This window comes from Atractosteus spatula, chromosome 23 (assembly GCF_055471065.1).
Source record: "Atractosteus spatula isolate fAtrSpa1 chromosome 23, fAtrSpa1.hap1, whole genome shotgun sequence".
Taxonomy (NCBI): domain Eukaryota; kingdom Metazoa; phylum Chordata; class Actinopteri; order Semionotiformes; family Lepisosteidae; genus Atractosteus; species Atractosteus spatula.
In genome coordinates, this window is record NC_142728.1 from 14,714,832 (window position 1) to 14,740,276 (window position 25,445).

Below are 25,445 nucleotides of genomic sequence, written 5' to 3' on the forward strand. Positions count from 1 at the left end.
CCCCCCCCCCCCTCCCCTGCTGACAATATTTGTTGCCGGCTGCGGCTTTTGACAAGACAGTTGGCACAGCTCTCAGCTCCTTCTTCCTGCTGGTAGTGATGCCCGCCAAGGGCCCGCTCACTCATCATGGACATGCTGTCTGTGTGTTTACCTGGAGACAATTAGCTTTGATAGGTACAAGAACCTCAAGTGGGACAGAAGGAAGAGTGACGGGAGTCTTGTTTAGCTCTCGGAGCTTGGGCAGAATTCTTAGGGCTGCCAACATTAATGCCACCAACAGGCACGGATACGAAAACACTTGTGATAAAAACAAGACATTTCAAAAAGTCACGGAGGATCAAGAATGAATTTATTGCATTTTTTCTCACGTGTAACTGTTTGACATCCTTAAAAAAAACACAAAAATCTAGAGCCAACGTCACTACAATGGTACTACAATGTCCTCCTAAACACCCAATATATTACTGTACAAATCTACTCTGATTACACTATGTACACGACAGCAACTCCAGCCTGACACACAATCACAGAGCAACAAGGTTAAGATCGTACCAAGAATGAACCAAAACACGAGCAGGAAGTGACCGGATACCACTTCCTGTAGCGGGATGCGCTCCTAACTCCAGACTCTCATCACTGAGCCAATCACCAGGCCTTCCCACCATCCTCCCAGGGCTTGCACACAAGAAAAGGAAATGTAAATCAAGTCCTTGAATCATTACTAAATTATTATGGGTGCTATAAATCCAAGAGACATCGTAGCAGTAAAAATGGCCCAGACTGCACGGTGTTTTAAATCATCTTGAGGCTTTAAAATGCATATCCTTTGGCTTTGGTTTTTGGGTGCGCTGACCCAGGATTTCGCTTCGTCTTCGTCAGTGCCCCCTCGGCCAACCTTGCACGGCCAGTGGCCGGCCGCTCCCCCTCGTCTCTCGGACCGCCCTGCAGCAGGGACCGAGATTCCCGGCCGTCCAGCGCCATCGATTGCGGCCAGCAGGGTCTGCCACCACTTTCAGCCCCGGCAAATTTCCCCAAACAGAAAACGGACAACCCCGCAACGCAAAAGATCTCCAGCTTGCAACAACTGCCATTGTAAAAGGGGGGGGCGTTTTAAAACCCTCCTGGAAATGTCTTGATCGCAGCCTTAATTTTCCACAGGAACACAGTGCAACACACACACACACAAGTCACACCCCTCTGGGACCTGGCCCTTGTGTGACATACTGTTATGTGCATTTCACATATACCAAAAGCAGGACACCTGGAGAGCAAAAATCAGGCACTTTTAACACCTTACCCTGTACAGTGAATTCATGACATCTTGCCAGACAGATCAGTGGCTCTGTGGCTCAGGATCTGCGCCTGTGGCTGGAAGGTTGCCGGTTCAAATCCTGCAGCTGGCAGAGGAATCCTACTCCGTTGGGCCCCTGAGCAAGGCCTTTCACCCCAACTGCTCCAGGGGCGCCGTATAAATGGCTGACCCTGGGCTCTGACCCCCAGCTTCTCTCTCCCTGTCTGGGTGTCTCATGGAGAGCAAGCTGGGGTCTGCGAAAAGAAATTCCTAATGCAAGAAATTGTATAGGGCTGATAAAGTGGTCTTATCTTTTTTGTTGCCGGGACCTGTTGTTTCTTCCTGGCTCAGCTCACAGTGACTCCCATGCTGCCTGTGAGTCTCTGCAGGATTCGGCGTCAACAGGGGAAGCCACTAGGGGGCGCTGTTTCGCCTGAAGCCAGGACAGCCCCATCCGACTAATCCTAACCCTACCAGCTGGTGGGGGGGGGGGGGGCGCTGTGCCAGTTGTGCACCACAAATCAGGAGAACCCCGGTTCACTGCGAGCTCGTGGCACCCGACACACTTCGGATCACTTTATTAGCAAGCAATCTGATCATTTAACTCGCAAGTGAAACATTCTGTTTCAATAAATGGAGTCCAGGTACTCTCCAAGACTGTCCCCCCCACTACCCCTGATGCAGTCCGTTTTCTCAAATTCATGCACACTCCCACACAAACGCAGTGATCTCAGCCTGCATTGGTTCCTCGAAGAGCTCATACACACTTGTCAATGACTTGGTTCGGTTCTGTGAAAGAGGCAGATGTATCCCTACAAACTGAGAAGCTAGTGTTGACATACAGACATCATTCAGAACCATCTCCAGAGCGCAAAAGCTTGGCAAGTTGAATCATGCTGAAATTCTCTGACAAATAAAGGTATTTCATTCTATTTTGATAGGTGTATATGAGCTCTTTGACATTACCCAAGCAAAGGCTACCTGATCTGCAACCAGTTTCTGAAAAGCTCCACCCCCCCCCCCAGGACATCTGAACTTGCTGCAGCAAAATTCTATTACAGGCTCAGTCTTGGCCAATAATTGCTTAGGTAACAGCAAGATCAGACCAACAGAGGCTTAGGCAATGGTCAAGGGCTAATGTAGTCTGTTATAATCCCAGACATCCCTCCCTACCCAGTTACAAAAGGAAACCACAGGCTCACTCCAGCAAAGGCTTCTGGGAGATGTAGTTTTGTGGTTCTGCCCCACTCCACAAAGCATTAGGAAGAACAGTGCAAGAACAGGAGCCCCCCCACCTCCTACCCCAATTTCTCATTAACCTCTTCTTTTCCCACACAGGCCCCCCGACCGCCGTCTACAGCTCCCAGCATCTCAAGCGAGCAAGTCCACTCTGCACAATACTGGATCTTCCAGAAGCCTGACTTATGGCTCTATACAAGCGGTATTGAAACACTCAACCATAAAAAAAAAAAAACAAGAAATAAAACACAAAAAGTACAAGAGATTACAATGTGGTTTCAAACAAAACAGAAAAAGGAACAGCAGAAACAGCATTTTGTTTTGTTACACAACGTAAACACTGTTCCGCAAATATTTTGTCCCGGACCCTCGCGATCGGGATAATATTACAATCCACAGGCTCGTCCGTCCCGAAACACAAAGGGGGCACCTGCCCGCCCCACACCACACATGGGATATCCTCCACCCTGTTTCCGATCCCCCTTTCCTTAAACTGGAACCCACCGGGGGGGGCTGTCTATACCATGGCTGAAGAGAGAGACACAGGACGCCTGGGTGACCAGAGTCCACAGCTCCTGGGGGAGATCGCACGCACTTGCACCCAGGCCGCGAAGCAGCAGGAGAGCTTGACCAGGGTCCCAGCGAGTTCAGTCACAACGTTTGTATGATAACCTAAAACCTGCCCACCGGTTGGGAATGCACACTCAGGCGAGCGAGGGGCAGAAAGCAGGGGGGTCTGCAGCCCTGGTCCGGAGAAGTCCCCGACTCCCAATCCAGTCCGCCTTAAAGGCCACCCCACATCTTCTGCAAGAAACCGACCAATCCATGGTTAGCTACCAAGCCTGCAGACTCGAGGCTCTCCAGAAGCAGGGATAAATACCCCCCCAGTCACAGCAGCGCTGCCAGTTGTACTGATGGCATCAGTCTGGCAAAGAGGTGGCATCTGAGCACATCCCGGTGCCTGCTGGGACTGCCAGGTCTTGGAAAAGCGCCAACAAAGGGATCACTCAGCTCTCCCGAGGGCAAGCCTGTTCTCCGTCCACGCGAACAGGCCGCTGCAGTCCCCCGAAACGGCTTCTCTTACGCTCGGCAGGAGGGCAAGGGCACACAAGAACACAGTGTTTCAAACCTCAGACACCATTAGGACAGGTATAACCAAGACACACACACACCGCTGTGTACTCAAGTGGTTTTAAATGCATGAAGAAGGGGGATGAGTTTCCCGTTTTAAGGTGCGCAGAGATGACACCCACATGACAGTTCATTGTGTCTTCGGTACGGAAAGAACGATATTTCAGGATATGCTGTTAAAAGGCCTAGCTGCTTCTGTTCATGTCAATTCTGTCAATAAAGCTGCGATGTTTGACGTTGCAAACTACAGACAGAAAACAGCCCGGAGGGCACCCCTAATGCAACACCAAATGCTCTTCCTTGTGCATTTTTTTGTCTTTATTCTGCTATCGCACCATCTACCAATCTACAGATGATCCAATTACATTTTAGCATGTTTTTGAAAAATCCTGCAAAAATGATTTGGAATTCCCCAGACGTTCGAGGTTGGCTAAAGGACTGCTGCAATGCACTGTTACATCGCAATTTCAGCTCTTGGCTGCTCCTGTGCTCTGCAGGGACTGTGTTGTAAAACTGAGCAGAAGGGAGGGAATGATGTCACAGGAAACGAGCGCAACATCCTGGCTCTCTGGCACACTGCATGTGAGCCTTCCTGTCCGCTCTGAGTCAACAGCACATGCCAGAAATTACCAGCGATTGCTTGCGATTGCCTTAAAAAAAAAATAACACAACTGTGATTAATTACGCTGCTCTTTCATGAAGCCAGCTGGGTACAACCAGGTCTCAAATCCAGTGACTTGCAAAGATGGGATCAGTGGTTTTCAGGCTTAGCTCAACCTTCTGCACAAGGTGACTGCAGTCTCAGCCCGCCGGGCGTGAAGTAAGCTTCCACTTCCTGTAGAATGCTTACAGCACACGTTTACACTTGCAGCACACTGAAATCTACCCCCTGTGCAATTCAAAAACAAGCCCACCCAACGAAAGTCAACACCACAGGAATAAGGAATCATCTTCCTTGACACATGAAGCATCAAAAGAGAATTACTGCTTAGCTTAGGCGTGTGCATCTTGCAAAAAGCAGGTGTGAGGATTTGCGTAAAGATTTTAGGTGGCAATTTAATCAATTGGTCAATCGCATTTATCTGTGATGCATCAGAGTGTGGCTTTCGCCGTTAACCACCTCATTAGTGAGAAAGCTGAATGGGCAGAGCTGAGGAGCTGATTTAACCCGCCGAAATGTCGAGCCGGGTAAAAAAAAAATCAAGAAAGGAAGATGCAGACAGGAATCGATGTTCCCCCTGATCATTGAGAGAACGAGGCTTTTGCACCGTCAGCGCGATGGGGACTAGACGAAGACCCCCCTCGGTCCTATTTAGAGATGAATCAAGGCGTAGCGTCAGCATGTGAGGAGCAGTGTGTGCGGCGTGACACGCCAACTGTCGGCACACGTGGGGCAGGCCTGACAAGTCGCTGCAGAGCTCCGCCTGTAGAGATTGAAGGCAATCTGACCGCAGGGCAGCTGCTGCCCCCTCCTGCGGTCTCCCCCCTGACATGACAACACCCCACCTCTTGCTGCTCGGCCAGCAGCAGCCTTCTTGCGAGGCGAGAACGCGACGGGGGATGGCCCCGTTGAACATTTCGGGGTTCAGCTAGCTGGGACTGTCTGTGGCGTCCCGGGGCTCAGAGACCAGTGAACAGCCACGCGCTCGTCCAGGAGGGAAAGGGAGAGAACCCAACCGGGCAGCAGCTGGTGCGAAGCCCGCGGCGCAGCGGTGCAGACGGTATAGCTTCCCGCGCGGGACTCGCCCGCTGCTAGCCTGCGACCTTCACAGCGGCGCCCCCTGCTGGCGCCAAATCGGCATGACGATTTTACTTCTAGCTGGCGAACTGGACAGGATCCGCGCTCGGGGAGAGTGTGATGATTCCCAGCAGGCTTCTGCACCAGGTGGGGCGCGGTGGGGGGGGGGGCGAAGCAGAGAGGTGGAGATTAGCGGGGAGCCACAGGGCAGATTCCTTAGGAGTTTCCAAACTGCAGAGACTGGCGGGGGAGGTTCGTAGCCGGGTAGCCGCGCGGCAGACAAGCCAGGAAGGATCCGGGAACTCGGTGGGGAGTTCGAAGAAGCAAGAGGTCAGTGCGCAGCGAGGCGAAAGCGGAGCGGAGCACAGCGACGCAAACAGGACTCTCAGGGGAAAACTCAATGACAGAGCGCTGAGCCGGGGCTCAGTCAGGGCTTACTGTAAATACCACGGAGGCTAACGAGGTAAACTGCCTGTTAATCAGTGGCGGAGGGGACTGACAACTACCCCTACCACGTCTGGACAGATGCAGGGGAGCCAACATTCACATGGGTATTATGCCAAAGAAACATTAGTGCGCCTGCTACAAACAGGATCGCCATTTTCCCCGATAATAACTTGGTAGCTGTAAGCGCTAACTTCCTTTTCGATGTTCAACGTGTACCCCCCCCCCCACAGGGATCCCCTCATCGGACATGCGTCTCCGAAAACTAGGCCCTAGTAGCCAAAAAATAAAAAGTGCTTGTAACATAGTGCCCTCACTTTTTTTTCCCCCCATTGTACACACTCTGAAGTCACCGCTCGGGGCTTGGCACTCCACAGGCGTCTCATGAGGACAACAGTCTGCACCACAGGCTAGCCGGTCGAACAGGGATCTTTAACTGGGCCGTAAGCACACGCCGGGAAACTAGGCTCCAGTAACCGGTCCAATGAAGTCATTCAGCTGGAACAAAGGAACTCAGGAGACACTGGTTCTCTGGGACCAGGGATACAGACCTCGAATTGGGGTCCCTGTGGGTCAAACGTTAGAGACAGAAGGCACGTCAGGCTGTTGCACCAGGTGGTGAGGATTTCCAGGATTTCCAAGACGGGTTGAAACACCTATCGGTGCTCCGAAGGGATTCAGCGTTCATTGCACATCAGTCCATTTGGGCTCCACAATCCTCTGGTCAGTCAAGGTTCTTATCCCATTCCATGACAGTAGTTCTGCTTCATTCAGAGGTCAAAGGTCAGAGGCCACATCCCCCCCTCCCCCCCCCCCTTCTGACCTCCAAAAAAAAAACCCCTTTAGAACATTCATAGCCACGAGCAAACAAAATACACAATACTCCACAAAACAAAACAAAAAAAAAACTCCAGTGTGGGGGAGGGAAAAAAAAATGGAAAATAAAAATGGTGAAAACAAACAGACAGCAGTGCTTTACGATATAAAAACCACAGGACGCGCACACACAATCAGAAGTCCAGAAACTCACCAAACACAGGAGGTGCTTGCTCATTTCGGTCTCTGCTCAGAGTCTGCCTCCCGTGTTTTAAGGGGAGTGTATATACGCTTTGGATAGAATGCAACGGAATTGTGTTTTTTTTTAAAAGCGCAATGACGATCGCACTGAGTCAAAAGAGGAGGGAAGGAAAAAGGAAGGCCGCTTCCTGTTCTCTGGTTGCCATGGCGACTCGGGAGAGCGACTCAACCCTGGTCCAATCAGTGAAGGGGCAGGGTGGGCGGGGCAGTGCCCCATCCTTGCAAGAGTCCCGCCCCCTCTTCCACAGGAAAACTGCACTCCAGCAGCCCAGCCCTTCCAGAACTGCCACGGGGTGCGGAGGATGGGGTCCAGGGGTGAACCCCCTCCGTGTGTCTGTACACTTGGGGTACTTCCAACTCCACTTGCATGTCTGACATGGGCTTTCCATGGAGGCAGAAGGGAAGACATCGGAGTTTGTCCAGGGAATCTCGCCCCCCCCCCCAGTCTCCCGCAGTGACCTGGTATGCCAGGTGTGGGGGGGGCGGCTCCCTGGGAGTGCACACAGGTGTGCTGAGCATCGAGGCCACTCCCCTCCCCCCCCCCCTCCCCTCCCTGCGTGTGCTGGCCCCGCCCCCCTAGGCGGCGTGCTCCCGCAGGGCCTGATGCAGACGCTCGAAGGTGGGCCGGTCCTTGATGTCGCGGCTCCAGCAGCGCAGCATGAGCTCGAAGAGGGGCGCCGGGCACAGCGGGGGCGGAGACAGGAAGATCTGGGGAAGGGAAGAGAAGGGCAGAGTGAGAGGGAGAGCCGCCGCGCCCCAAGCGCCGGCGAGTTCCAGCCCGACTCGGCCTCCGCAGGAAGACCTGGGCAGCCCAGCAAGCTTTCCGAGCTTCCTGCCGAATCCCCGTCTCTCAGGCACGAGATGCACCAGAGACCGCAACGGAGCGGTGGCTCTGTGGCTCAGGATCTGCGCCTGTGGCTGGGAGGTTGCCGGTTCAAATCCCGCGGCCGGCAGAGGAATCCTACTCCGTTGGGCCCCTGAGCAAGGCCCTTCACCCCAGTTGGGGTGCTGTATAAATGGCTGACCCTGCGCTCTGACCCCCAGCTTCTCCCCCTGTCTGTGTGTCTCATGGAGAGCAAGCTGGGGTCTGCAAAAAGACACATTCCTAATGCAAGAAATTGTATAGGGCCAATTAAGTGATCTTTTCTTATCTTATTCTGAGCCTAGGATTCTGGCCTCTTCCAGCATTCAACTATTAGCATTAGAATAGCTGAAAGTGCATCATGTCAGTCGATGTCATTCCAATTGGCGTTTAACCCTCTTTTTGCACATTTCGGGGCGAAAAAGCCTGGGGCCCGCGAACACCAAAATCCGGCCCTGTGTCCAGTCTTTATAAAGTTGTAATAATAGAAGATTATTTTCCTATATTCACTCATGTTGAGGGGTGCCCAGATGCATCTACCTCTCAGTTCAGAGGTCGGTATGTATATTTTCCTACAGTGCCTTTCACTCATGTTGTGGGGCGCCCAGAGGTCTGTGTCTGTCTGGCAGACCGGGGGGTGGGAACGTTACACCCCAGCGTGCCCCCCCATCCCCAGGTGAGCGTACCTGCCGGCCCTGGTTCCTGAAGAACTCCCCCGTGTTCTCGATCACCTGCTCGTCCGACAGCAGGCTGTAGGGCTGCTCTTTGCACAGTGTGAAGATCTCCCACAGGGTCACGCCGAAGGCCCACGCGTCACTCGCTGTGGTGAACTTGCCCTGCGTGCAGAAACCACACACCTTCAGGCCCCGGCACGGGTGCAAACAGACTGTAAATGTAAACCACATTCATTCAGCCTATCTTCTCTTACAAAGGCCAACTGTCGCACACTGTGATAAAAGCAGCAAGAAGGCCTGTCCGCAGTGAAATCATGCAAAAGACATGGTGGCGCCTGAAAGGATAAGGGAAAGAGTGACGCAGCTGCAGGGCAGCAGCAGAGAAAAACAGGAGCTTGCAAAGCACAAGTATGGAGAAATGACAGACAACCTCTGAAGGAGCTTTATGTACAGTAGCTCTGATGCATACCTACATAGTCAAGATTGGTAACACACAGGCACACAGTCACACATCTCACAATCAGACACATCTTACTGACGATCTAAACTCCACAGCCTGTCAAATACAGTCACAGGATACAGAAACACTAACCCAGACACACAAGCACAGACACACACACTCCCCCGCCCCAGACACACAAGCACAGACACACACACTCCCCCGCCCCAGACACACAAGCACAGACACACACAGTCTTTCCCCCCAGACACACAAGCACAGACACACACTCTCCTCCCCCCCGACACACAAGCACAGACACACACACTGTCTCCCCCAGACACACAGTGCACAAACATAGACAGACACTGTCTCCCCCAGACACACAACGCCCAAACACAGACAGACACACTCTCCCCCCCCAGACACACAAGCACAGACACACACACTCTCCCCCCCAGACACAAAAACACAGACACACACACTCTCTCCCCCCAGACACACAACGCACAAACAGACACACAAGCACAGGGGTGCGCTGACCAGCAGGATACTCTCCCACGCCATCCAGCGGATGGGCAGCACGGCACGGCCCTGGATGCGGTAGTAGTCGCTGCTGTAGAGGTTGCGGCTCATGCCGAAGTCGGCGATCTTGATGGTGAGCCGCCGGTCCACCAGGCAGTTGCGTGTGGCCAGGTCGCGGTGCACGAAGTTCAGGGAGGCCAGGTACCGCATCCCCGAGGAGATCTGGGCCGACATGTGCAGGAGGTCGGCTAGGCTGGGGGGGGGCAGAACGGAAAGAGGGGGGTCATCAGCGTGTTGGCGTGGATGATCCCTGCGGGCACTGCTGGACCTGCTGCCCAGGCTCACGGATGGAGCTGGGCAGTGGGGCCTCACTGCAGTACCCAGGAGCTCTCGTGACCACACACGCAGTACCCAGGAGCTCTCGAGACCACGCATGCGGCACCCAGGAGCACTCGAGACCACGCATGCGGCACCCAGGAGCTCTCGAGACCACGCATGCGGCACCCAGGAGCTCCTGAGACCACGCATGCGGCACCCAGGAGCTCTCGAGACCACGCATGCGGCACCCAGGAGCTCTCGAGACCACGCATGCGGCACCCAGGAGCTCCTGAGACCACGCATGCGGCACCCAGGAGCACTCGAGACCACGCATGCGGCACCCAGGAGCTCTCGAGACCACGCATGCGGCACCCAGGAGCTCTCGAGACCACGCATGCGGCACCCGGGAGCTCCTGAGACTACGCATGCGGCACCCAGGAGCTATGCAGAAGGCCGGAGGGCCGTGCTGACCTGACCGAGGGGATGTTGTTCGCGTGGGTCAGCGTGCTCTCCACCTCCCTCTGCGACAGGAACATATTCAGGTCCCCGTTCTCCATGTACTCCGTCACCGTGCACAGCGGGTCGGAGCTGACACAGACGCACAGCAGCCGGATGATGTTGGGGTCGTTCAGGCGCGACATGATCTTGATCTCCTTCAGGAAGTCGTTCCTGTGGCGCACGGAGACACAAGACGGGGTGAGAGCTGCAGGCCTCCTACGGACATCATCGGCTACCTTCGTACAGGGTCAAACTGTCCCCACATCTAGCTCTCAAAAAATGGTGGAAGTGGTCATGCACTGCTTTGGAGAATGGCTGTTTAAGAGAGGTCATTAGTCTGGACTATCGCCAGTTTTTATTCCATGTTTAACTACCTCATTGATATTATTATTGGCTGCACTGTAGCGATAGAATGCTGTTCCCCATTTGTGTGGGTGCTGGAGTTATTTCCACATCTGTAAAACCTGCTGGATTGTGGCCACTAATGATGCTGCTGCCCCCTGGTGGCAGACTAAGGTAAACCGCTCCTGTCAATGCAAACAAGCTCCCTACTGTCCCATTCGTGCCTGTGCAAAACATCACCACTCTCACTGACTTCAGTGTAGGATTGGTGGACTTGCCCACCTCAGTTCATAATCACCCTGCTTTCCAAGTCTTTAAGCTTTTCAGGAGGAAAAGTAGGGGTGCTGTTTATATTAAGGCAATACAGAACTGTTATTTTACAGCCAGCAGCCATATTACCCTGCAGCTCACACCTGGCAGCCCCACTGGAGCTCAGCAGGTGTGAGCCTGGCCAGTACCTAGGGGTGTTACACATTGGTGGTGGCAGTGGGATTCCCCATTATCTGTAAAGCACTTTGAGTGGAATGTCTAGAAAAGTGCTATACAAGTGTAAAGAATTATTATTATTATTATTATTATTACAACAAATCATAATGTAGGAACAGATCCTGTGGGCCCTCTAAGGATCTTAAGTGCTAGAGATATAGTCCCTACACTGTACCCCTGAGGAACACCTGAACACAGGCAGGGCTCACACCTTTGAGCAGCACCCTGCTTGGGGATGTGAACTGGCCCTTCAGGCTACTTGAGGGCCACACTTGTGTCCCCCCCCCACCTTTGTTAAGCACCACAAGCAGCGCGCTGCGCACGCTGTCCACAGGGAACCCACCTGGCGTTTTTGGTGGCATCGGCCCGCAGCTTCTTCACGGCCACCAGCACCGGCTTGCCGTCCGAGTCGGGGAACCCCCCCAGGAACTCGGACAGCCCCTCGGCTTCACACAGGTGCACCTGGCCGGAGGGCAAGAAGAACACTTTATCCTCCTGCTCTGCTCTCACCTGTCCCGGTTTTGATATCGTCTCCACACCTCCTGCTGTTTGTTTTGCAGGGAGATTGTTCTCAAATGGAAATGAATCTGGAATACGCAATACGCAATACTCAGGCTGCTGGTTTTCAGACAGCAAGCTGCAGCTCAGTGTGCAGGAGACTCTCTCAGTCTCTGACCTACCAACTGGTCTCCAGTTCTAGCACGCATTAGGAGGAGGAGGAGACAATATATTAGACCTTTTCCCAGGTAGATCAACAGGCTCAGTGACCACAGCCTGGACATAGACACTGGACACAGACAGACAAGGCTGCCCAGAGAGGACAGGCTCAGTGACCACAGCCTGGACATAGACACTGGACACAGGTAGACCTGACTGCCCAGAGAGGACAGGCTCAGTGACCACAGCCTGGACATAGACACTGGACACAGGTAGACCTGACTGCCCAGAGAGGACAGGCTCAGTGACCACAGCCTGGACATAGACACTGGACACAGGTAGACCTGACTGCCCAGAGAGGACAGGCTCAGTGACCACAGCCTGGACACACACACTGGCCACAGATAGACCTGACTGCCCAGAGAGGACAGGCTCAGTGACCACAGCCTGGACACAGACACTGGACACAGATAGACCTGACTGCCCAGAGAGGACAGGCTCAGTGACCACAGCCTGGACACACACACTGGCCACAGATAGACCTGACTGCCCAGAGAGGACAGGCTCAGTGACCACAGCCTGGACACACACACTGGACACAGATAGACCTGACTGCCCAGAGAGGACAGGCTCAGTGACCACAGCCTGGACACACACACTGGACTCAGATAGACCTGACTGCCCAGAGAGGACAGGCTCAGTGACCACAGCCTGGACACACACACTGGACACAGATAGACCTGACTGCCCAGAGAGGACAGGCTCAGTGACCACAGCCTGGACACACACACTGGACTCAGATAGACCTGACTGCCCAGAGAGGACAGGCTCAGTGACCACAGCCTGGACACACACACTGGACACAGGTAGACCTGACTGCCCAGAGAGGACAGGCTCAGTGACCACAGCCTGGACATAGACACTGGACACAGGTAGACCTGACTGCCCAGAGAGGACAGGCTCAGTGACCACAGCCTGGACACACACACTGGACTCAGATAGACCTGACTGCCCAGAGAGGACAGGCTCAGTGACCACAGCCTGGACATAGACACTGGACACAGGTAGACCTGACTGCCCAGAGAGGACAGGCTCAGTGACCACAGCCTGGACATAGACACTGTACACAGGTAGACCTGACTGCCCAGAGAGGACAGGCTCAGTGACCACAGCCTGGACATAGACACTGGACACAGATAGACCTGACTGCCCAGAGAGGACAGGCTCAGTGACCACAGCCTGGACATAGACACTGGACACAGGTAGACCTGACTGCCCAGAGAGGACAGGCTCAGTGACCACAGCCTGGACATAGACACTGGACACAGGTAGACCTGACTGCCCAGAGAGGACAGGCTCAGTGACCACAGCCTGGACACACACACTGGACACAGATAGACCTGACTGCCCAGAGAGGACAGGCTCAGTGACCACAGCCTGGACACACACACTGGACACAGATAGACCTGACTGCCCACAGTGGACAGGCTGTGTTTCTAACTGGAGCAGCAGAAACAGATGGAATTTTCTCCAGCACTGTGAAAAATACTCTGGGACCAGACGGAACATCACTCCCTGAAACAAGTCTCCTACGACGGGACCTCAGCTTGACATTGGACACGCCCTCCTGAACCGCGCCTTTTCCTCTTCACATCGGCGGCCCTAAACTCCCTGACTCCTCCCCCTGCCCGCCGGGGAAGAGCAGCCCGTCGCTCACCTCCCCGAACTGCCCCTCTCCCAGCTTCTCCCGGAACAGCAGGCGGTGCCGGGGGAACTCGGCCACGGAGATGTCCTTGCGGGTCAGCGAGTCGACGGTCAGCGCCGGCACGGCGTACATGTTGCTCCCGGTGACGCCCTGCAGGCTGACGATGTCCGTCTCGGCGTAGTGCGGCACGCTGCTCTGGAAGCACTGGTGGGGGGTGCACTGGGTCAGGTCGGGCTCCGCGTAGTCCCCGCTGCACACTGAGGGGGACACACACACAGAGAGCGCACTGAGACACGGACCCCGAGACCGCGACGCACCGGCCGGGGGTCGGACCAGGGCGAGGGACAGCAAGGAGACGCAGACCCTGACGAAGTACAGGCTCAGTGACCACAGCCTGGACATGGAGACTGGACACAGACAGACCTGGCGCCCCAGAGAGGACAGGCTCAGTGACCACAGCCTGGACACACACACCGGACACAGGCAGACCTGACTGCCCAGAGAGGAAAGGCTCAGTGACCACAGCCTGGACATAGACACTGGACACAGGTAGACCTGACTGCCCAGAGAGGACAGGCTCAGTGACCACAGCCTGGACATGGAGACTGGACACAGACAGAGCTGGCGCCCCAGAGAGGACAGGCTCAGTGACCACAGCCTGGACACACACACCGGACACAGGCAGACCTGACTGCCCAGAGAGGAAAGGCTCAGTGACCACAGCCTGGACACACACAGACCTGGCTGCCCAGAGAGGACAGTCTCAGTGACCACAGCCTGGACATACACACTGGACACAGATAGACCTGACTGCCCAGAGAGGACAGGCTCAGTGACCACAGCCTGGACATGGAGACTGGACACAGACAGAGCTGGCGCCCCAGAGAGGACAGGCTCAGTGACCACAGCCTGGACACACACACCGGACACAGGCAGACCTGACTGCCCAGAGAGGAAAGGCTCAGTGACCACAGCCTGGACACACACAGACCTGGCTGCCCAGAGAGGACAGTCTCAGTGACCACAGCCTGGACATACACACTGGACACAGATAGACCTGACTGCCCAGAGAGGACAGGCTCAGTGACCACAGCCTGGACATGGAGACTGGACACAGACAGACCTGGCGCCCCAGAGAGAACAGGCTCAGTGACCACAGCCTGGACACACACACCGGACACAGGCAGACCTGGCTGCCCAGAGAGGACAGGCTCAGTGACCACAGCCTGGACACACACAGACCTGGCTGCCCAGAGAGGACAGTCTCAGTGACCACAGCCTGGACATACACACTGGACACAGACAGACCTGACTGCCCCTGCTGCGATTTCCCTGTCCCAGCCTGAGAAACAGAGAGTGAGCCTCTCAGACAATATTATAATGCCATCCTGAATGCTTGTAAAGGTCTACAAACTGTTCTCGCATTGGCGAGACAGTTATCCTGCAGTCTTGTCTGTAAAGACCATCAAATGTGACCTTCTGAGCGCGCGGACCCACAGGAACTCTGACCGCACGCCGAGAGAGGGAGCGACCGGTGACAGATACCGTGATGCACAGAGGGGGCGCGAGGGCGAGAGAGACTGGGGAAGAGAAGGAGGAGGAAGGGAGGGATGGAGAGGGGGACACAGGGGCGGGAAAGGGACAGAGTCAGGCACTCTTACCATCGACCCAGGCAAGGTGACGCCCCATGTCCCGCCAGCAGAGGGGGGGGAAGGTGGGGATGAAAAGGTCATAGGCAGGGTTACTGAGCGTGACTGCTAGGAGACAGGGAGAACAGGAGAAAGAGAGGGAGGGGGCAGAGAATCAGGGGGTGAGAAAGAGAGAGAGAGAGAGACAGACCCAGGACGGCACTGCTAGAGCACCACAACTCGCATCACAGCACAGGTCAAACAGCTGTTTCTCACACACTGGGAAAGGCACACATACACACAAACACAACCTATACTGGAATGCTACAGAATCCTAAATAGACAATGCACACTAGCCGAATATTTGACCCACATATGTAACGGCAAAAAGAAACAGACCCTGACGAAGTAAAGGCTCAGTGACCACAGCCTGGACACACACACTGGACACAGGCAGACCTGGCTGCCCAGAGAGGACAGGCTCAGTGACCACAGCCTGGACACACACACTGGACACAGGCAGACCTGGCTGCCCAGAGAGGACAGGCTGTGCTCCCACTGCCAGCAGGGAGAAACAGAGACAGAGGTGCACTTCCTCCTGCACTGCGAGACAAATATTCTGGGATTAGACATTCTTCCCCAAATTTACAAATCTAACGCCAGAATTTCCACACCTACCAGAATCACAACAACTCCCAATCCTGCTGGGAGAAGGGGGAGTTGAACTGGCAGCCCAGTGTGTGATCTCCTGTCCCAGCCTGAGGAGCAGTGAGCCTGTCTCTCAATAATAATAATACAGTGTGTGATCTCCTGTCCCAGCCTGAGGAACAGACAGTGAGCCCGTCTCTCAATAATAATAATACAGTGTGTGATCTCCTATCCCAGCCTGAGAAACACACAGTGAGCCTGTCTCTCAATAATAATAATACAGTGTGTGATCTCCTGTCCCAGCCTGAGGAGCAGACAGTGAGCCTGTCTCTCAATAATAATAATACAGTGTGTGATCTCCTGTCCCAGCCTGAGGAACAGACAGTGAGCCTGTCTCTCAATAATAATAATACAGTGTGTGATCTCCTGTCCCAGCCTGAGGAACACACAGTGAGCCCGTCTCTCAATAATAATAATACAGTGTGTGATCTCCTGTCCCAGCCTGAGGAGCAGACAGTGAGCCTGTCTCTCAATAATAATAATACAGTGTGTGATCTCCTGTCCTACGTGACAATCAGGCAGGGATCACCGGCGCCCGTCCCACGATCCCTTGTCTCACTTTGCATGTGGGCAAGGTGTCCCCCCACTGTCAGCGTGCCCGCCCGCCCGCCGGCCCATACCCGAGTCCTCCGCGCTCTGGGACAGCTCTGGGAGCTTGTGCCTTGGGGTGGGGGGCTTCTGGTACTCCGGATCCAGCAGGTAGACCCGCTCGTAAGGGGGGTCCACCTGGGGGGCCGTGGGGGGCGTCTGGATGACGATGGTGTCGCTGCAGGACGAGAGGCGCACGGTCACCTCCTCCTCCAGGATGCGGCGGGGGGCCTGGACAGGGAAGAGGGGGGCTGTCAGTCGCAGGTAGAAGCTGGCCGGCCCCAGTGACGAAGGAGGTCACTGTGCGTGCTCGTCCCAGGACCACAGCAAAGGCCAGGGGCCTGGAGGTCTGTGACGTACCTTCTCCATCACCTTGCACACGTATTGACACCACAGGATCACGAAGATGATCACCAGCAGCAACAGAATGATGGTCACCAGGCAGCCAATCAGCACCGAGGTGCTGCTGTCGTCTTGGTGATCTTTGTCTGGGGGCGTGGTTTCTAAAAAAGGGGGCGGAGTTTGAGGGTGAAAGGATCTTAATGCAGCGGGCTAAATCACTCTCTTTCATCAGCCTATCAAAGAACTGCGTCAGTAAGCAGGAATAAGCTCTGCATTGTAAAATGAGGACTGTACCGCACCGTTTCAACATTGCGCACAACCCTTTAACACAACACGCCATCGGTTATTGTTGGAAGAGCTTTGCAGATGCTCAACAATCTTCTGTGTCGCAGCTGTTCATGCTATGAGCGTCAAGGCAGTACTTAGACGAATGAGAGTACCTTGTCTGAAGGTTGGGGTGGGGGTGGGGGTGGAGAACTCTTGCTCCGGGTTCGAGGTGCTCAGTCCAGACGGCAACTGGGTGTTGATGGGAATGAGTCTGGGGTTCACCATGTCTACACGGAGCGACAGAGACAGAGGGAAGGGATATCACCCAATCAGACTGCAATCGGTTTCACAGCAAGAGAATTTAAATACATCACTACCCACTATTCTGACGATTATCTAAGCTGGTGGACACTAACTCAGGGGTTCCCAACCCTTTTTCTCAGCGGAACCCCCCTTCAACCTAAATTATTTGGCTCAAGTAACCCCTTGAGATTTGAACTAAATCAAACCTTCAGTAAATATAGGGCCAATTCTATCAGCTAATTCCGTCGTTGGTTTTTGCATATAAAGTCCCAGTAAAGATCAGATCACTTTATCAGCCCTATACAACTTCTTGCATTAGGAATGTGTCTTTTCGCAGACCCCAGCTTGCTCTCCATGAGACACACAGACAGGGAGAGAGAAGCTGGGGGTCAGAGTGCAGGGTCAGCCATTTATACGGCGCCCCTGGAGCAGCTGGGGTGAAGGGCCTGGCTCAGGGGCCCAACGGAGTGGGATTACTCAGCAAAAGTGTTACACTTGACCGTTTTAACATAATAGATTTTACTTTCCAAAAAATTGATACGTTTTTCAAACTGAATTGAATTGGACAATCTCACGAAACTCCCCTGCAGTACCGTCACCAACCCCTAGGGGTCCGCGAACCCCTGTTCTATCTGAGCTTTCACAACACAGGTGGCGGACTGCAGGTCCCCCTGCGAGACCAGGCCCGGGGAGAGAGACCCCCCCGCACCCTCACCAGACTGGAAGGAGATCTCGCTGAACATCATCCAGGTGTCGGCGAAGGCGAAGCGGCACAGCAGGGCCTTGGCGGGCCTGCCGCCCAGCGGCACGGTGACGAAGCGGGCGCTGGGGTTGCGGTCGTCCAGCACCGGGCTGAACTCGGCGGGCTGCGGCTCCCAGTCCGCGATCAGCCGCGGCTTGAAGAGGCAGGACACCGCCGCGAAGATCTTCACCCCCCGCGCGAACATGTTGTTGCAGTGCACCTGCCAGCAGGGGGCGACACAGTCACACACCTGCGCCCCATACCCTGGTACCCACACTTACCTCTCAGTAACGTAGTCATCTGAATACGTTTTTTCAAATACCGAGTGAAACACAAAATCGAGAACTTTTGTGAAAGTGGCTGTAAGTCACCATGTTGTCACAAATCTCTGGTCTCGCCGAGCTCACGTGAATTTCTGAATCGCAGAACGTGGTGCTGCACGTCCCTGGAAATTTGGTCTTATTTTGTGATGCAAATTGGAGGTTTTACAAGTTACATTGGTGGCGGTAGTGGGATTCCCCCATTACCTGTAAAGCGATATGAGTGGCGTGTCCAGAAAAGCGCTATATAAGTGCAAGGATTATTCTTATCTCTGCATCTTTCTCCTTCCTGCTGTCACCTCTCTGCCCGCCCTCCCCCACGCTGTACCTTCATGGAGGTGAAGTTCCTCTGCTTGTCGAAGATGAACTCCATCTCCACGTGCCCAGATCCCTGGCTCTCGTTCCTCCAGCCCACGTAGTCGTAGCCGGGCCAGGCGCGGTACTGGTGGGTCTGCAGGAAGTCGTCCCGCCCGATCAGCCCGTCCGTCAGCTGGCCGAGCCCCCCGTACAGATGCCTGCGTGGGTGACACCGCGCGCTAACTTACACACAGAAGCCACGGCTGTAGTGCGGCAATGCCCGAGAACCTGAGTGGCGCTGAATGCGGCTGGAGTTTGAAACAACGTAGATGCAACATCAGCAGCTGTGACTGTCAGCAACGCAGTCTACTGATGGCTTCAGTCAGCCCTGCAGCCTAGATGAGGACCATCTGTTTCCACCGCTGGGTGTCACTTGCAGTACTCCAGCTTCCCACAAGGGGGAGTAGCAACCTCTCCATTCACTTAGTGTTCCCCCAAAAGTTAAAGACACCATACAGGGGCAGCTTCAAAAATAAGAAAAACACTGTAATAATATACTGCCAATAACTGATTAGACTGACTCCTTTATCCTAGATGTCCAAGGAGACTGAAGCAATCGAAGTGAAGTACCTTGCACAAGGGTAAAACAGCTGTGCCGCCAAAACCCAGGATTTGAACCTGCAACCCTCTAGTCTTGTACGTCAGCAGATTAAGTAACGCGTAGTCTGACCTGCTCAGAAAGCGTTTTACAGTGGAGCTGCTGACCTGCTGTTACCGGTTTTTGTAAGTGCCATTCCATTCACAATTATTAGAGATTTCACTAGATTTCCAAATACTTCCACTGAACCGTAAGTGGTGCTGCCGACAAATGGACCTACAGAAAGAGGGATAAGATCCTAAGGCCCTAGGAGCCCCAGCAAAGGAGAACTGGAAGTGCAGCAGGGAGGACTCTACCTGCGCTCCTGATAGCCGTCGTACGTGGAGTCGTTGAGGTAGGCGATAGAATAGCCGGGCTCCGCCATCACCTGGCCCTCTGGGGAATTGTACGCCGCCAGCCCATCTGGACAGAGCGGAAACAGAGGGACAGGGAAAGCAGAAAGGAGGAACGACAGGATCGTCACCGAAAAGTCTCGTTTTGCCGTTGTCACGAACAGTGCACAGCTTGCTGTTGAAAGACCCAGTTTATAACGCTGCGGGTTTGACAAATCCATTGAAAGGGAACATTGCTGGAGTCTCCTGGCTGTTGGCTGCTACATGATATTACCACTAGAGGGCTGTATCAGCTAAACAATGACCCAGGAAAATAAGTTGTGGGGCTACAGAAATGAGACAGAGGAAGAAAGACACCTACTACTGTTTCTGCTTTGATTTGTAGTTGTACACATTGGCAACAATGCAGATGAAGGGTTTTTTTATCAATGAAGCCTGGAATCATTTTTCAAATGCAAATTCACCCATGGGACTTGCACTGGGCTGGGACGTGACATATACAAAATGAATGGCTATTGCTACGACCATCGCTTGCGTAAAGCAACCTGGATCATATGATTCAGGGCAGACAATGACTGAACAAGCTTGAGAGAATAACCGCGGGATTCTGTCTGATAAGAGATCTTTTTTTACAGTTCAGAAATTTTAACTCGCACGTTTCCTTCTGTAATTACTTCTTAATTCTGGTTCTTGAAAATCGATTCCTAATCTGCTTTCAGAAGACCAAAATATGCAGTACAGTGTGTTTTGATCCTCTATAACTAGTGCATCGAAACTGCAGTGCTCGATATTAGATTCCACCTCCAATCTCAAATTAAAAGTACAATACAGTATCTTACACAGCAGTATCAGGCTTGAATTGAACTATAACAAATTAAGTCCATATCGACCCATATCACTACTAAATTCAAACCACAATAGGGCACTTTATAGACCAACATCATTATCATAAGGGATTATAATTTCATACTTTACAGACCAGTACCATTACTGAGTACAGGTTAGAATACCACACATTACAGACCAATATCTTTGCCTTCTACAGATCATAATACTGATTAAAAACCTTTACAGAGTAACATCACTATCACAGCAGAACCAGGCTGCAGGTACTCTCACCATGCCACGGACAGCCATACAACTCCACTCTCATGCAGACTGTGGTGGGCACATTGGTGACAGGGATGACCCGGAGATAGCGGGCGATGATGGGGGGATGCAGATCCTTGATCACAGAGTCATAGGGATTATTGTTCCCTTCAATCACCTGGACACAGAGATGGGAGTGGGGGAAGAGAGAGAATGATATTAAAAAAATGGGATGCTGGGTCAAGGATCTGGGAATACCAGATTTTGGAAAGGGAAACTTGATCCTGCTTCAACACTTTCTCCTTTGATGTCAACGAGCTGCAGGCATCAGTTATAATACTCATCCATGATTCAAAGTCTGCTTCATCCTGGTAAGGGTTATAGTACCCCAGAGCCCATCCCAGACGTATTAGCAAGACTAAGCCCTGCATGGGTTACCAGTGCACACAAAGACAATTAGCATGTACCAAGCAACCTAGCCAGCATGTCCTTGGAATGTGGCAGGAATAGAGAGTAAAGGAAGATAGCAGCACCGACATGGGGAAGACAGGAAAGAATGGAACAGGTTCCCTTGTCGTGTTGCTGAAGCACTTCTTTACTGAATGGATTTTGGCACTATGTTACGTCTTTTACCTCACATTTCCAGACGGGAACAATAAAGATAAGGAAGCAAAGGGTTGTGGGAGCGTGGGACAAGCTGCCCAATCACTGCTGTTGAAAGGGATGCCCTAGCTCCTTTCCAGAAATAGGTGGATTAGATACTGACTACCAAACGGGCAAGTTGTAACCGTTCTTATATTCTTAACATGACAGCTCCACACAGAAGAGACACCGACTTACCAGAAAAGCACATTTGCATTTTTTTTTTTATATTACTCGACCTCAAGTGGTCTTGCCCTTCCCGATTTATTTCCCAGATGGCAAGAAGCACGAGCCGCAGAGTGTGGCACAAGGACACACGGAGAACCCCAGCCGGGCACAAAAACCATTCAGTCTCCCCTCGGTTCCGCTAAGCCCGTCACCTTGACTCCCGTCCGGCTTCTCCAGGAGATCCAGAGCTCGCCGTCGCGGCTGTAGTCCAGGCGATAGGTGCGGGCGAACTCTTTCCCGTTGCCGCGGGCGTGCCGCCCCTGCGTGCCCACCACGGTGAGGAAGACGAGCTGGCGAAGGTCGATCTGCAGGTACTGGACGTCGGTGGGCTGGAGCAGCCCGGCTGGGCACCACGCCCCATCACCCTCCTCCCTCTCCAACCTGCGTGCACACGCACAGTCACGCACACACACAGCTCTCCTGCCGACTAGAGACTGACGCCTCACCACCCAGGTCTTTGACAAAGCTACATCTCTTCAGGGCTCCTCGCTGTGCCAGCCTACCACCTGACACCCTCGTGTAGATTCGCCCGAGACAGATGTTCCCACGACGGCAGCTCAGAGCGAGAGATATGGAGAGTAAATTGCAGGAAGAAACCAGAGAGAAATTAAGACATAACCAGGCGGAGCATAACAGCATGACAGACGGAGCCAGGGGACGAGAGAGAGAGAAATAGGTGACGTTTTTATTAAAGAAATAACTTCCAGTCTCCTAGAAAGAATTTCAGCACTTTGACAGGACAAATATCAGCGCCATCTTCTTCCTGAATGCTCAGGAGGTCTTAAAGGTCCCAGGACTGCCTCCTGCCCGACAGAGCAGGCTCAGGACAGGTGTTGCTCTCATACATACCTGGCGTACTGTGGGCCTGTGGACTCGTACCAGTGGCTGGATGCCGTAATGTCGTCGTTCTTGATCCTGCCATCCTGCATGCCAAGAGGGTAGCGGCAATGTGCTGCGGATCGGAGAGGGAGGGGAGGTTAGGGGGCCGCCGCCCTGCACGGGGCACAAAGGGGCAAAGTGCCCACAGCTGGCACCATGGAGACAGGCAAAAAACAAAGCCGTGTGTTTTGGGGAGAGCTCTCTTCTTCACACGGGAAGGCGAAAGCGCTACCCTACGGTACACGGACAAGCTTCACAACTAGGCCGTAGGAGTGTTATTACAAGCAGGGAGCTGCATCAGCATGCGCAGGCTGCAAAGGAACAAGTCAAGGTTTATTCAGGACCTGAAGAAGGCTCCACGGCGGAAACGTTGTGGTTCTTTTCTTCTCTTTCCAGCAAGAAATAAACCTTTACTGGTTCCTGAGCAGATCTTATTACAGCTTCCATGGCCCAGATGTAGCTACAGTGTGTATAGCAGTATAGCCGTCTAGACTGTAGTTTGTAAAGACTATTACATGAACAGACTACGTATAAACCTATTAATGTCTATATGGTCTGGCTATTATGTCAGCCTATATATACCAGGCATGAGCCATAATTCTACTTTACAATGACCAGATACTTATTAAAGCCTACATCATGCAGCTCATGTTTCAGTCTGTATGGACACACTGTTATCAGAGTCAGTGAGGGACGGCTGTTGGTCTGGCTGCTACTATAAGCTGCATGGAGCACCAATCACAGCCCGATTTTTGATGCTGGGCTGCTATCGCACGGCGTATGGACCGGTCGTCATCAGGGTGCGTAAGGACCGGTGCTCACCAGGGTCTATCTGACCACGCGTGTCACCCGGGAGGACCAGCAGCAGGAAGAGCAGCATTGTGGGCAGGGCAGCTGTCCGGGGCGTCTGTCCAGAGAGCCAGGGACCGAGACCTACATCTCTGAGGCGGCAGAGAGAGACAACAGACAGAGTGACGCACACCGAATGAGGCCTACAGCCCTGAGAGACACAGGCAGATGGGTTGACATAGACTTGACTGACACTTGGGTCTTCAAAACAGTGCTCTCTCAGCACTGTGGGTTGACTGAGACCCACAGTGCTGAGAGAGAGAGAGAGAGTCCAGGCTTAACACGAGCAACACGATGCAGCTCACTTTTATCTTTGTGGTGGTTTCCCATAAACTCCCATCCCAGCCTAATTAATCTGTCCCTGTTCCCCTGCAAAAGAGACGAAAAGTGTTTTGTGCGGTTGATGGGTGTTTAACGTCCACAATAAAACTTAAATCTTGACAAGGCAATGAAGAACACATTGCCTCTCACCAGGAACTCAAGACGCGTTGCACAAGGAAGGGGAAGCACACGAGGAGAAAACAAAGGGAGAGAAGGGGGTGTTAATCACTGGCAGCTGGTCTCGTGCTCTCCGCGTCTCCGAGGGTGAAAGAAAGGAGAGAGAAAGAGAAGGAAACAGAAGAAACAGCAGTTCAGTTCAGGCAGTAGACAGAACAGCAAGGAAAAAGCAGTACAAGGATTTAGTTTTTCTTAGTTGAAGATGGGAACCGAGTGTGGACTTTCATCTGAGGAGAATTAGAAAACCTAAATTAAATTACAGCAGGAGTAAACAGGAAGTCACTCGAAACATCACAGAAAAGGGTGTGCGATTACAAGCTTGTGTGTGGTCGTGACAGCGTACGTGCCTGTGCAAGAGTGATTATATGTGTGCAAGTGCACATCCGTGTATGTCAGTGAGTGAGAGTGTGCGTTCACGGGTACGATAGTGTGCGAGAGTGTGCAGGAACTAGTATTTTAGTGTGAGAGTTTGTGAGCACGCAAGTATGTTAGTATGAGAGTGTGTATGCATGGGTATGTTAGTGGGAGCCAGTGCTTGTGCATGAGTGTGTTAGTGAGCAAGAGTGCGTGCACAAGTATGTTAGTGCAAGAGAGAGTGTGTGCCTACAGGTATGTCAGGGTGAGAATGTGTGTGCACACGAGTACGTTAATGTGCAAGAGCACGCGCGCTAGTATGTTTGCGTGCGAGAGCGTGCATTCACAAGTATGCCAGTGTGCAGGGGTATTTTCCATCTCTACCAGTGCGTGTGCATGAGTATGTTAGTGCAAGAGAGTTTGTGCACGGGTATGTTAGTGGCAGAGTTTGTGCACGGGTATGTTAGTGTGAGAATGCGTGTGCATGAGTATGTTAGTGAGCAAGAGAGTGTGTATGAGCACGTTAGAGGCAGAGTTTGTGCATGAGTATACTAGTGTGCGACAGTGTGTGTGCACAAGTATGTTAGCGTGCAAGAGTGTGTGCATTTGTATGTTAATGGGTGCCAGTGTGTGCATGAGTATGTTAGTGCAAGAGAGTCTGTGCACAAGTATGTTAGTGTAAGATAGAGTGTTCTTGCTGCTCACGGTGTGTGGATTGCAACAGCATCACTGGCAGAGATCTGGGAAACGCGCCAGAAGTGAAGCAATGAGAGAGAAGACGGGAGAGCTGAGGTCAGAGAGAGAGAAAAGACGAGAGGGTCAAATGTCCCGAGGTGGGGGAGAAAAAGCAGCAGAGAAGAGTAAAGGAGAAACAGGCCATCAGTGTTTAAGAAAGGGAGGGGGCAGGCAGCTCCAAGAGCAGGCACTCCTCTTCCGCCTCACTTAGACTCTCTCTCTCTGTCCTGGGCTGAACTGTGGCACGTTCTGCGCTCAGTTTCTGGCACACATTGGCCTCTATGCTGATTTTACCAATACAGAAGGACTTCAAATTGCCTTGCAAAACACTCCCACAAGGAAAGGATTCTGCTCACTGGGCCTCAGCGGGTTTTTGAAATCCTTTTTGATGAACTTAAGCAGAAAATCCTGCTTGTGTACAAACTAAGTTCCTCGAACTTCATGTTCTCCTTTCACAGCTCCTCTGTCCTCATTTGGGAACAGTACAGAAGTGTGCCATTGCAACGTTTTGCTCTGTTGCATGAGTTCTCCCCCCCCTCCCTCAGACTGGACAGCTGGAT

The 25,445-nt window shown here is 53.0% G+C and overlaps 1 protein-coding gene across 1 annotated transcript in view; it reads right to left on the reverse strand.

Annotated features, from left to right (window-relative positions):
* Window positions 1-332: 332 nt before the first annotated feature.
* The window catches only part of ddr2l (discoidin domain receptor family, member 2, like), a 38,070-nt gene continuing 12,957 nt past the window's right edge, over window positions 333-25,445 (reverse strand). The window contains exons 3-18 of the mRNA XM_088940689.1: window positions 23,272-23,390; window positions 22,420-22,522; window positions 21,723-21,951; window positions 20,731-20,878; window positions 19,576-19,681; window positions 18,653-18,839; window positions 17,978-18,224; window positions 17,133-17,246; window positions 16,711-16,853; window positions 16,383-16,581; window positions 13,439-13,683; window positions 11,408-11,526; window positions 10,210-10,407; window positions 9,439-9,673; window positions 8,469-8,618; window positions 333-7,628 (exon numbers count right to left, since the gene is read on the reverse strand). Coding sequence (XP_088796815.1) covers window positions 7,497-7,628; window positions 8,469-8,618; window positions 9,439-9,673; window positions 10,210-10,407; window positions 11,408-11,526; window positions 13,439-13,683; window positions 16,383-16,581; window positions 16,711-16,853; window positions 17,133-17,246; window positions 17,978-18,224; window positions 18,653-18,839; window positions 19,576-19,681; window positions 20,731-20,878; window positions 21,723-21,951; window positions 22,420-22,522; window positions 23,272-23,329 — 2,613 coding nt within the window. The 5' untranslated portion in view covers window positions 23,330-23,390 and the 3' untranslated portion in view covers window positions 333-7,496. The remainder of the gene's footprint in view (window positions 7,629-8,468; window positions 8,619-9,438; window positions 9,674-10,209; window positions 10,408-11,407; window positions 11,527-13,438; window positions 13,684-16,382; window positions 16,582-16,710; window positions 16,854-17,132; window positions 17,247-17,977; window positions 18,225-18,652; window positions 18,840-19,575; window positions 19,682-20,730; window positions 20,879-21,722; window positions 21,952-22,419; window positions 22,523-23,271; window positions 23,391-25,445) is intronic.